A 13,860-nucleotide genomic window follows, 5' to 3' on the forward strand; every position below is an offset into this window, starting at 1 on the left:
TTCCACCACGTTAGAGTAGACCTCATCTCTTCGGAAACAGGAACTGAGCCCGTCTCTAGCGTCATGTCCTTTATCCAGTGAGCAGCTAGATGATACTGAAGGGGGCGGAGGTGGAGTCTCCCTAACTCGATGAACAGGGCCAGTGATGAAAGTGTCCCTGTTAGACTCATCCCCTGCCTGAATAAGCATCGGTTCCTTCTCAGCATGCTCTGGATGCATTCTAGGGCTTGGAAGATCCTTGGGGCCGACGGACAAGTCCGAAAAGCTCGACTCTGAAGATCCATACCCAAGGAAACAATGGTCTGGGATGGAACGAGCTGAGACTCCTCAAAATTGACCAGGAGGCCCAGTTCCTTGGTCAGATCCATAGTCCATTTGAAAATCTCCAGACAGCGACGACTTGTGGGAGCTCTTAAAAGCCAGTCGTCTGACGGAGCCGGACACAAGATCATGATACTGCTGCACAGTCTGTAAACTGACAATCATGGGCAAGCGAGGAAGTACAGTGACAACCCGAATCTGTCTAGACTATCTGGGTCGTACAGACAACTCCTTAACGGGTTGCTGAGGTTGCCGCACTGCGTCACAACAAGTCCCTTCTGTTGGTTGTTGAACGTCTTCCCCGTGTCACATTGACTTCGTAAACAAAAATCCTCTAACAAGGACTAAGCTTGGACTGCATGTCATGCAACACAGCTCAAGGTCTATGGGAGCAGGTGTGGTAACAGACGGGATTAGCGGCTGAAGTGGAACCATTACCTTCCCTGTAAGCATGTTATGCTTAAATAAAAGTCCATAAGAGGTTATGCAGCTAAAGGCTCCCTCTAAATGACAGAGTCCTCAAGGGAATATCAGAAGGAGGGAGAAAAGAACTTTCTCATCTACAGGGACCTTATCCTAGAAAAGCTAAGTTCTCTGAGTGAGGGTTCACTGGTGCAAAAGCAGCAGACTAGAAGGCAACGTTATGAAACTGCTTGACAGTCTAGTGAGTTGGCAACAACCCAAGATATGTTGAGAAGCATGCGGTAAGGTATGCAGAGCATGATGAACGCAGAGTATGCTGTATGCAGAGCATGCTGTATGTAGAGCATGTGTTGTATGCAGAGCATGCTGAATGCAGAGCATGCTGAATGCTGAGCATGTAGTAAGCAGAGCCTGCTGTAAGCAGAGCCTGCTGTAAGGAAAGCAGAGCGTGTGCATGGCGTTTAACATTCCTCAGAAATTCCATGACCAGTGCTAGAGTGCTTTATGCATGCTTGCATGGGGTTTAAAAAATCAACATAATGTTTACCTTACATTCATAACTCATGATTCATATTTTTGCCATGGTTTGAAAATGGAGGTAAGGTATGCTGAACAGCAGAGTCAGAACGAGCTGAAACAACAACAGTGGAAGGTGCAGAAAGTTCCTGTTCCTGTGGTATGAGTGGAGCGTGAAGAGACCGAGGTTGCGCAGAACAAGGTAAAGTTCCCGCAAGCAGAGGTGTCTGAGGCGCAGGATCAGGGTGCACGGGTTGAGCTCGGTGCAGCAGCTGAGGAGACTGACTCACAGGTGGAAGAGATTGTACCTCCACCGAGAGTTGCACCACCGGTGGAGCAGCCAGGGGAGGAGGAGGAAGAGTGGGGTAATCCTCCTGATCCCAAACCGAAGGTTGCCTTAAAGAAGGCTGAGGCTGAACAACACTGGGAACAGCGAACACAGAAAGAGGTTCAACATCGTACGCCTGGCAGATGGTGCTGCGACTGGGTGCAGCGAGTGCAGGCGGGTTGAGCACAGGCTGAACGGGTGCAGGGGAGGTGCAACACTCTCAGCCCGACACTCACACAACAGGTCCGAAAGCTGTGCTTGCATGGACTGTAGTAGAGTCCACAACATCGTACGCCTGGCAGATGGTGCTGCGACTGGGTGCAGCGAGTGCAGGCGGGTTGAGCACAGGCTGAAAGGGTGCAGGTGGAGGTGCAACACTCTCAGCCCGACACTCACGCAACAGGTCCGAAAGCTGTGCTTGCATGGACTGTAGTAGAGTCCACAACATCGTACGCCTGGCAGATGGTGCTGCGACTGGGTGCAGCGAGTGCAGGCGGGTGCAGCACAGGCTGAACGGGTGCAGCCGGTTGGTGCACCACCGGTGCAGGAGGGTGCAGCACAGGCTGAACGGGTGCAGGCGGTTGGTGCACCACCGGTGCAGGAGGAGGAGGAGGTGCAACACTCTCAGCACGACACTCACGCATCAGGTCCGAAAGCTGTGCTTGCATGGACTGTAGTAGAGTCCACAACATCGTACGCCTGGCAGGTGGAACTGCGATCAGGCGGAGCGAGCATGGGGGGGGGAGTGTAGGCGCACTCTCAACCCGACAAACTGATGACTGAGGAGAGTCAGAGCTAACCCAATGACTGCATCCGGGTTGTTGAACTTTACTTCGTACGTCTGGCATAGGTCTGGACTTTACGTTTAAGAGGTCTTGATACCTGAGACCAGCGTAACTCTGCCTTTATTTTCTCCTCTAAATCTCTTCTGCAGACGAGCAAAATAAGGGCTCAATCGTCTGCGGGTGGGAGTGACGGTCTCGGTAAGACACGCCCACAACCACCGAGGATACTTCTGTGCGCCGATCAAGGCCTGCCGAACCCTTTTGCCCTTCGACATTGCTTCTCCCCTGGGCTTGGGAGCTTGCAAGAGGTCCCGGACTGGGAGGACGACTGGCGCGCACAAAAGTACCCTCACGCATAACACTGACATACTTTGCACTAATCACTTATCACTTTGATTTCTGTTTGCACTTATTTCACTGAACTCGAAACTTTAAGTGGTTTGTACCTGAAACACGCAATTCTATCCTTCTCAAAAGTTAGTAATTGCGAAAACAGAATTACAATGTAACAGAAAAATCTAATGAAAGAAAATTCAGTGGCTGGAAAGAGACTAAACACTAGATCACTCTAGAAACGTTTAGTTTCTTCCCCTAAAGAGACTAGGGATAAGAGCAAAACGATAACGACGTTACTCGTACGCCTGGCAGGCTTGAGGGAAACGTTTATCCTCTTTCTCCCTCCGTCTCTATCTCTCTCTCTCTCTCTCTCTCTCTTGACTTAGAACCTGAGAGAAGAGCCCAATCATATATATCGTTAAAACATATTATTGTTAAAGGAAAAAAACTGAAATATTTCCCAAAATGAAAAGTTCCTTTATTAGGATCAAAACCATTAAGTTAAGAAAGAATGAACAAAACGCTAGACACGGTTACTCTTACTGCAACGTGAAACCGTGAACATTCTTTCTCTATCGTAACGATAGAGTGCAAGTTGAAACGTTCTGAACGTCAACAACTGCAGAGACAAAACAAAACGTTAGTTCAACTTTGAAAAAGTACGAGACTATCAAAGAAATTCTTTCAAAGACCTTAAAATAGCATAATATGTTAACAGGTAAAACCGAAATGACGGGCTCAATGTTAATTAACTTCGGTACCAAGAAAAGACCGCCTACTATTAGGAAGGTCGAATATAAACAAATATAAAAATTAATTTTAATAAGTTTATAATAAAAGGAAGTTAATCGAAGAGGCCTATAAGAGGCGGAGAGATATAAAATAAATCTATAACTTTTGTTAAGCAAAATTAAGAAAGAGAGTCTATACTCTCTTAGACACCAACACTTCCGTCTAAGGGAAGGGTTGGCCATTGAAAGGTGAACGAGAGTTCATACTCTCTTCGTCACCAAAATTAATCAAATTAATTCCAAAAGCTAACTAAGCTAAAATAGAAGTTTCCAGTAAAGCGACAGCCGAAATCAAAGAGAAATACTTCACCAAAGTCGTGAAAATACTCCAAGAACATAAGCGTATCCCAGAACGTCTTGTCAGAAGCACGACAGAGGAATAATTGAGGAGGTGTCAACAAGAAGTACTTGAGTACCTGGCCACAGGTGGCGCTGGTAAGAACACCCCCTTCTAGTATTGTGATAGCTGGCGTATCCCTCCATAGAATTCTGTCGGGCAACAGAGTTGACAGCTACATGATTATCGGGTAAGTTTAATATTGAAAATAATAAATTATAGTTTTCTGAAAATCCAAAATTTCCTAAGTTTTGTTTTACAGGTCCAAAGGACTAGTCTAAAAAAAAATTCACTTTCAGACAGACCATACCTTGTAAAGAAATCTAAGTGACCTCAATATTAATCACTTTACGAGGCACAACCCATTTCGACACAAATATTTCTTAATGTTTAATGATTTTATACCAAAGTATGTATCACGCCTTTTAATACTCAAGTAGAGATGCAATCTACATGAATCTGTCACTATATTGTATAATTGAATAACTTATACAGTAATCTCATGACTATCTACACTACTCAATATTGGTGAGTACCTTCGGTTATCCCAAAATCATCCTAACAATGTTTAGTCTATCCACATATACACTAAGTTAACCCTTTTATCCCAAAAGGACGTACTGGTACGTTTCACAAAACTCATCCCTTTACCCCCATAGATGTACCGGTACGTCCTTGCAAAAAAAATGCCATTCAAATTATTTTTTGCATATTTTTTATAATTTTTTGAGATACTTCAGGCATTTTCCAAGAGAATGAGACCAACCTAACCTCTCTATGACAAAAATTAAGGCTGTTAGAGAAATTTTTAAAAAAATATACAGCAAAATGTGCTTGATAAAAAATAACCCTTGGGGGTTAAGGGTTGAAAATTTCCAAATAGCCTGGGGGTAAAAGGGTTAATGCTAACATAGAAATATAACACAAATTACAGTCACTTGTATGTTTCCTAACTATACAAACCTGACACTTTTAATGGGAGTATGACTTCAACAAAGCTGGAAATAGCCGTTAAACTTATAACAAGGTAGAGCAAACCTCACTTTGACCTTTACCCTAGGACTCGTGGGGTGGTTGAGGTGGGTATCTCAACTTAAAAGTTCTCAGGTTTGTATAGTTATGATAAATACAAATTATTTCTGATTCGTTCCTAGTCACACAAAGCATTGACCTTTAATAGGAGACTTAAGTCTTAGGAGAGCAGAAGTCCCCTATAACCAATCTGACCATTTAACTAACCCAGGATATGTCTATGTTCTTTGGCCCTGTAGAGAAGTGAGAGTCAAGACTCCTGTTAACCTCCTAACTACTTGAGCATGACAAAGTCACAGGTGTTGGCCTAGGTGCCTACCAAAGAACTGGTAGAAGATTAATGAAGAAGCTATATCCTTTCGAATATGAAGTCCGAATATATGGGCATTATGTCTGCCCTCTGACTTGTCTAGAAGGATAGGGGAGATACTTCAACATAATACAACTTAAATCAAAATTTACTTGGTAGCATAGCTTACCTACGTCTAACATCCAGTCCAGCAACATAACACAACAGTTGCATTCAAAGGGAGGGGAAAAAGAAAGGAAAAGTGGCCAGTCATTCTTACTTTTCATTCCCTGGGTTGTGTGACAACTATTATCTTAGACAAGATGCTTTTTCATCCCAGGCTTGCTACACAACCTGTTGAACAGGTGCCACAGACCTCAGGGGACCTGTAGTACACTCCTGAAGGTAGTGGCCAGTGAAAGTTATACGGTGTTTTAAGGCTCTTGCATTCAGCACTTGTTTGTCAATGCTTTCTATGGCTTCCCTGGCTAGTTCTAACCAGGAATTTCCAGAGCAGGCCTCAAGCCCTGTAGGGCTCCAATAAGATGATCTATAGAAGTTTAAAGACCTCTTACTGGAGCTCTTGTTGCTTCTCCAAAGATGTTGATCTAATAAGAATCAAACCTTCAAAAACACAGACAGATCCAATCTCTAGGTTTTTGCCTCCCCTGGGGCTGGACCTGAACTGGGTACCAATAAATTGGTCATATCTAATGACTTATCTGGGGGGAATCACCATGTTCTGAGAGATAATCATTCGGGCTGTTTCCTGTACGATCCAAAGCTGCGCCTGGAGAGTACATCCGATGACATTAATGGAACTGGAATATTCCTCACTCTCCCAAGAAGATAGTGTGTGTGACGTCTCTCATAAAGATCAGAAAATATCTCATAGATATGAAGTTTTGAAGATTCATCTTCAGAGAAGATGGGAGTATATTTTCTCATTGGAGAGGTTGATTCCATCGGGGGAACTTTGAAGACGGTTACCAAGAGACTATCGCAGATGACGAGATCGAAGGAATTGGGCTGGGTGGAGAGGGAGGTAGGAGGAATTTCCTTCCTTCCCTTACTTAAAGAAACAATCGCAGATTTCTTATTTGGTGACAACAGCACTGAGGAAGGTGAGGATTAGTGATTAACAGCACCTTCTCGAGTCTAGGACCAAACTGAGGGGTCACATCAATAATTTTCTCTGCAGGGGAAAATGGGGCCAAAGAGGAAGACCTAGCCCCCAATGTTGCTAAGGCTTGCAGGGGTTTCTCCATCAATGAAAAACCCTTAAGATCTAAGGAGGTCCCGAGGGTACTGTGAGAGTAGTCATTAGCAGTGTTGCCTTCTGAAAGTACAACGTTGTACTCACTCCAAATTGAAGAGCAAGGCTTGTTCTAAAGGTAATTCTAAATCTTCCTCCTTCTTTGTCACCTCACCGGAGCGTGAAGACGGAGTTCCTGATCATGAAGGTGACCCAATATGCCCGGACAGAACCACATGCCTGCACATGGATTCTCTATTCCAAAAGGTACACAGTAATCTAGAAAGATATAAAAAAAAAAATAAATATAGCCTAGTTTGTCACACTGATAATACATCCGTATTACCCAACAGCTGGCCGCCAATAACTACCGATACCTCGTTATAAATTTTAAGAGACGAATTCCCAGCTTTGCTTGACTCACTTCTGTTAATGGATGAGTTTGTATTTGTATATAAACAAAAAATCTTTTGGCATCAAAGACAGTATTCTCCATCCCAGCAGCACTGGAGAACACACTTTAGGCTTCATGAGCTTTTCTGCAAACTAATTCCCCTTTGAGGGAGATCATGATAAGTACTCCAAGTAGGGAGAAGATGCTTGTAAATCTATGATGTTCATACAATACTTCCTAAGCCTGAGAAACATCCATCATTTGATATCAACAATCAAGCCAGACTCCCCAATATAACAATATCTTGACAGTAATTTGGGGCAGACCACAAAAGAGACAGCTATAGTAAACAGGGAGATAAAAATGCATGGACACAAAAAGGAGGTTAACAACTTTTTCTTCTGCCTACCATTATCAAATACTGTACCTTCTTACTAAGCATCAATGACAGTTTTTCAGCATGTGCCAAGGATAGCTCTACATAAAAAGGCAATGGTTTGTAATCTCTTATGAATAAAAAGCAAAGAAAAAGAAAGCCCAACAGAGTTTGAAAATCAACTAATAGAAACCATACAGGTAATGGTGTAAAAATTTAAAGATGAGATATTAACCCTTTTACCCCCAGGCTCTTTGGAAATTTCCAACCCTTAACCCCCAAGGGGTTATTTTTTTCCCAGCACATTTTGCAGTATATCTTTTTTAAATTGCTATAACAGGCTTAATTTTTGTCATAGAGAGGTCAGGTTGGTCTCATTCTCTTGGAAAATGCCTGATTTTTTCCAAAAAATTATCAAAAATATGAAAAAAAAAATTTTTATAGCATTTTTTTGCAAGGACGTACCGGTACATCCATGGGGGTAAAGGGATGGGTTTTGTGAAACGTACCAGTACGTCCTTTGGGGGTAGAAGGGTTAATGGAGCTATTTCACTCACTAAACAATGATGGAATTTGCAATCTTATGCATGGAAGGTTCCCTCAGAACACAAATATATAAATCAAATAAATTATCTGTAGCACAAAGCATAGGTCAAAACCACATTCTTGAATAATGAATACTAATTAGAAAAGTAAAGATTGGCATACTGTACCCCTTTTGCATAGACTTCAAATGCAGTCAGTGGTTTGTTGCTCACTTTCATGTTTCGTAAAGGGCACACACACTAAAACCTGTAAAAAAAAATACTTAATTTTCTATAATGTACAGTATAGATATGCACACACACAAATACTTAATAATGCATAAACACAATATGCGCTTTGTAAAAGAACTCTGTTCATGTATCTTGCTATATGTTTTATGTAATCTACATAAAAGATAAGAATATCAAATAATGTATGCTGAAACCACAATTCACAGACACCATGTAACAAGATACTTAATACTATACTGTATTGCCCTTAAGTAGGTATTGATGACTAAAATGATTTTTTCAATAAAAATTTCATATTTTATTAAAATTGTTACTGTAATTATAGTACACAACTCAAACTTTATCTAAAAATTATTACTATAATTACAGCACACAACTCAAACTTTATTTAAATTTTTTTATTGTAATTGCAGCACAAAACTCTAATTTCAAAGCATGAAACAATTAGATACGCAAGAGGATGGTTAATGTTTTTACCCCTTGATGGCAATGGTTGTTCTACAATAGAATGTAGGTTACTGGAAGGTTTCAAATTAGCCAAAGCATAATCCTCAAATCAGTCCTACCCATCAATAAGAGGATGAACCTTGTGAAACTTGTTTGTGGAATGATCTTCCTAATCGGGTTGTTGAATCAGTAGAACTTCAAAAGTTCAAAGTTGGAGCAAATGCTTTTTTGTTGACCAGACGGACATGAGTCTTTTTATAGTTTATATATGACATTTTTGTTGTTGACGTTGTTAATAGTTTATATATGATATATCTCTTTTGACATTACTTTTTTTAGAATGATTTATTGTTAATTTGTTCTCTTCAGTTATTTATTTCCTTATTTCCTTTCCTCACTGGGCTATTTTTCCCTATTGGAGCCCCTGGGCTTATAGCGTCTTGCTTTTCCAATTAGGGTTGTAGCTTGGATAGTAATAATAATAATATCAGAAATTCCTCATAAAAATTTGAAATACTGTCAATATTACAAATTTCTTAAATATTTTGTATTCTTCCTAACTATATACAAACCTAAGTACTTTAATACAATATAGCCATGATGTCAGTAGTTACTGATAGGTGGTAGGGAAGCCCCGCCCCCTGCCAGCACACTGAGTAGCTACTTTAACATTCACCTACAAATTGTAGGATGGTTAAGGTGGGAAGTGTAACTTAGAGTAAAGTTTGTAAAATTAGGGGAAAAAAAAAAACTTGATTAAAAGATCTGCAATTTGTTCTTACACAATACAAACCTTGACCTTTCATCGGAGACTCACTCTGAGGAAGGGAGGAAGGCCCCAAAACCAACTTGGTTGGTTTAATGACCCAGGAAATGTCCATGCACTTTAGTTTTGGGGAAGAGCAAAAGTGATGACTCTCGTGAACCTCCTAACGACCTGGACATGGAGATGTCACAGGTGTTTAAGTTAGCTCCATAATAAGAGACTGGTAGACGGTCATGAATGTATGGCCCATGAGGAATGGGATCATACATTCCATTCATTTTCCCACTTGTCTAGAAGGATGAGGGAGAAACTTCATTACAGAACTTGTCTGTAAAGAAAAGTTACTCAGACATGAGGCTTGCCTGCTTCTAGCATTCAATCCAGCACATAATGAAGTGAATATTTCAATGCAACAGGGAAAAAGGAAAAAGAGAACTACCAAACATTCTATCTCTCATAGAAGACTTGTGTTGCAACCATTATCTTACACAAGATGCTACTTATCCCATGAAGGAGCAGGTCCACAACATGGCTTGTTGAGTAACTACCGCAGGACCAAGGATAAGGTTATCCAGGCACCTGTAAGTAAACTCCCATGAGTGGGCTAATGTGCAGCAACAGTTGTCTGTTGTGCTAGACTATTACCTTCAGCACTAGCACTTCTGACAGGTTCTTCCTGAAGATTTGGGAGGATCTGATATCAACGTGTGTACTTAAAATTGGATCATACTTCCAGAATCTCAAGGTATAACACAGCTACGGGTGCTCGAGTCAGGAGAAGCAATGTGCTGGGTACTTAGACATTTTTATCTGTATGACTATGTAAACACCATTTCATTTTCTAAGTTGTGTATCCTCTCACAACATGATTACTGTACTATATAATTATTATTATCATTAATATTATTGTTATTACAGTGAACCCTCGTTTATCGCGGTAGATAGGTTCCAGACGCGGCCGCGATAGGTGAAAATCCGCGAAGTAGTGACACCATATTTACCTATTTATTCAACATGTATATTCAGACTTTTAAAACCTTCCCTTGTACGTAGTACTGTTAACAAACTACCCTTTAATGTACAGAACACTTAATGCATGTACTACAGTACCCTAAACTAAAACAGGCACAAATATTAAAGGTGATTTTATATCATGCATTTCCTAAACATGCTAAAAAGCACGATAAAAAATGGCAACCAATGTTTTGTTTACATTTATCTCTGATCCTAATGAAGAAACAAACTGGAGGTAGAGCTTTGCTTATTACCCAGACATATTTCCCATACTTTTCCCTTAGAACTACATCACATCTTCCTACTTTAGATATATATATATATATATATATATATATATATATATATATATATATATATGTGTGTGTGTGTGTGTGTGTGTGTGTATATATATATATTTATATGTATACACATATACATACCTACATATATACATAAATACATGCATATATATATATATATATATATATATATATATATATATATATATATATATATATATATATATATATATTATATATGTATATATATATATATTACTGTATATATATGGGTTATGGAAAAAATCCGCGAAGTGGTGAATCCGCGATGGTCGAACCGCGAAGTAGCGAGGGTTCACTGTATTACTATTATCATGGTAAATATATGATACATTAATTCATAGTGAAACAGGAATTCACTATAAATATTGGATGGTTGCAGGCTACTTTGGCATTTTTCTCTTTATGATTTAAGGGGGCTGGGACATAATAACTTACGTAGCGATCGATTAAAATATGAACACTATTGTGTGCCTATGGGAGACTGATCCACTGATTTCAATAGCTTTGGGAAGCTTTCTGTGTTTTTGCAATGTTGTATTCACCAGCTTAATTTTTTAACCAATTGTGAGCTTCCAAATATCTATGCAAAAGTTCCCGGATATTGTTCTACAACAGCCATTCTTTTTTCACCTTTCCCTTCAGTTCCTGTATGACTACCATCATAAGAATACATCTCAAAAAGGAAAGTACTGTACAATCTATTTCAAAATTAGTGAAATTTCATTTATATAGGTAATTGATTATGTTGAAAATGCTCTCCATTAATTATACTGTATATGTATTGTTGCTCATCTGAAGGTATAAAATATTCCCAAAATAATGACCATCCATCGTCAGTCCAGACATCGATAGACAGCCCAACCATCCATCGATTGCAGTGCACATTCAAGGAGTATACTGAAGGATATATTTTCATATCAAGCAGCCTAAGTAAATTATTTTGTAGTACATTGGAAAATGGAATCAATCTTTTTGTTGACAAAAACAATGTAATGTATTTGATTTTATGTATTATGTTGTAGGCCCACTTTGGAGAATAAACCGATTGAAATTGTAATTGTAATTGGTGATTAGCAGTTTGTGAATAAGATGATGAGTTTGTCAGTTGAAATGGATGATGATTTAGTCAGCAGGAGAGAGTGACACTGATTACTGATGATGTATTAACACACAACGTGTAAATATAAATTCATTGAGATGTACTAAGAACTGGAAAACATATGTGAATCGTGTGTTTAACTTGAAACATATATTTCCTTTTTGGATGGTGAGGCATGTTTTGTATACCTAGATAAATAAATGTACTTTGTGAATTTTAATGAGTCTCTGGTTGATTTACTGAAAGTATACATTTTTAATGACAAGTCATCATGTAAATAAGTGAAGATGTTAATAAAGTTTACATGTTTTAGTTAAATCCTAATGTTCCTTTCTTCTTTAATTTGAGGTCCAAATCAATCAATAGTGCTGTACAATCAAACGATTGCTGGACAGCAAGCCCGGCCTCATTGTGAGCCGCAACCATATCCATTATTATTATTATTATTACTAGCCAAACTACAACCCTAGTTGGAAAAGCAAGATGCTATAAGCCCAAGGGCTCCAACAAGGAAAAATACCCCAGTGAGGACAGGAAATAAGGAAATAAATAAATGATGAGAATAAATTAACAATATATCATTCTAAAAACAGTAACAGCCTCAAAACAGATATGTCCTATATAAACTATTAACAATGTCAAAAACAGATATAAGCCCCTTGTGCTTGTATGGTTGGGAGATACTGCCTTATTGACAGTTTCTTTCCAGAACCTCAAAATGTATGTCATAAGTTTGACAGTCCCTTATCTAACCAAGCTGAGGATACTATAGCCAAGTTGAATAAACAGATTTCAGATGCAGAAAACTCCCTGAGGTAGAGTATGTTATCAAGAATTCCTCCGCCTGCTCTTTCTCGTCAGCGTAAGTTTTATATGCTTACAGGAACACATCCTAACCCTTTACCTATTGACCCAGATATGGCTGCCCTGATAATGTGTACTTTTTATGAGCAGCTTATTCATGAAATGGCGGCCTTCTCGGCTCCTGAGTTGCAGAATCTGGAAGCTGTAGCTGCCATGTCAGCATTCCAAACCTACCGATTGCTGCGCCAACGATGGATCCATAGATGGCGCTGCGCAATCGACCAATAAGCATGGATCAGATGATTAGGATACTTTAATTTCCAGCCACTACATGAACCACATTTTTTGTACTATAGTCCATTTCTTTTATTGAGGCAGATTTGCACCAACTCGCAGCGGTGCCCTTTTAGCTCGGAAAAAGTTTCCTGATCGCTGATTGGTTAGAATTATCTCGTCCAACCAATCAGCGTTCAGGAAACTTTTCCGAGCTAAAAGGGCACCGCTGCGAGTCTGTGCAAATCTGCATCGCTAAAAGAAATTGACTATAGTTATCTTATGAGTATACATTTATAACCATTATTATTGTTATAAATCAATTTCTTTTTTTTTGTTTTCACCCCCATCCTAATCCTCAGTTTAATACTGTGATCATCCATTAATGTTTTCAGTAATAGTTTACAAAACCACGCTCTCCATTTACTCCAATATAATGTAATCCTGCAGTTCTCACCTTTTTGCAAAGTAATTAGGTGGTTATTTAAATTCTGGGAAAGCCATTGTAAACTAATACGTTGTTTTCATAAGGGGGTAGGAAAACGGATAAAATAGATGGTTCTTGTATTTGGTTAAAAATAAAGTATTTTATACTTAGTATTTACTCATTATTATAATTACTACAACTAGCTAAGCTACAATCTTCGTTGGAAAAGCAAGATGCTATAAGCACAATAGCTCCAACAGGAAAAATAAACCCAGTGAGGAAAAGATATAAGGAAACATAGTGTGCCCGAGTGTACCATCAAGCTACCGATATCCGAGAACTCTACCCCAAGACAGTGGAAGGCCATGGTATATGAGTTATGGTATACCCAGGTGTAAAATTATATTTATGGACGGGATTTTTCTTTACAGCATTATCCAGCCAGTCATACGATCAAATAACGGTATTATTGTACTAAATGAATAGTTTCAGAAATATATAGAGTATATAGTAAAACTTTACCAAAATAATTACACTCGAGGTAGTGGTACCTCAACGGGTGGTTGGTAACCGGGCCAACCTAAAGCCTACATAATGTACTTACAAAAGCTTCAATATATTAATCCTCTATACAGTTGAATACGTGGCACTATACGGGTGTACAACGGTCTCTTGACAAAGCAGTAGAAATTAGAAATTTAGAATCCAGTCAACGTGAGGATCGTTAGGCTCGTGAGTGTGTCCTCGT

The 13,860-nt window shown here is 39.4% G+C and overlaps 1 protein-coding gene across 1 annotated transcript in view; it reads right to left on the reverse strand.

The window, feature by feature from the left end:
- The window catches only part of NO66 (Bifunctional lysine-specific demethylase and histidyl-hydroxylase NO66), an 82,497-nt gene extending 68,637 nt beyond the window's left edge, over positions 1–13,860 (reverse strand). The window contains exons 1-2 of the mRNA XM_068361841.1: positions 13,717–13,860; positions 7,897–7,975 (exon numbers count right to left, since the gene is read on the reverse strand). Of these exons, the coding sequence (XP_068217942.1) occupies positions 7,897–7,947 (51 nt within the window). The 5' untranslated portion in view covers positions 7,948–7,975; positions 13,717–13,860. The remainder of the gene's footprint in view (positions 1–7,896; positions 7,976–13,716) is intronic.

This window comes from Palaemon carinicauda, chromosome 38 (assembly GCF_036898095.1).
Source record: "Palaemon carinicauda isolate YSFRI2023 chromosome 38, ASM3689809v2, whole genome shotgun sequence".
NCBI classification, from domain to species: domain Eukaryota; kingdom Metazoa; phylum Arthropoda; class Malacostraca; order Decapoda; family Palaemonidae; genus Palaemon; species Palaemon carinicauda.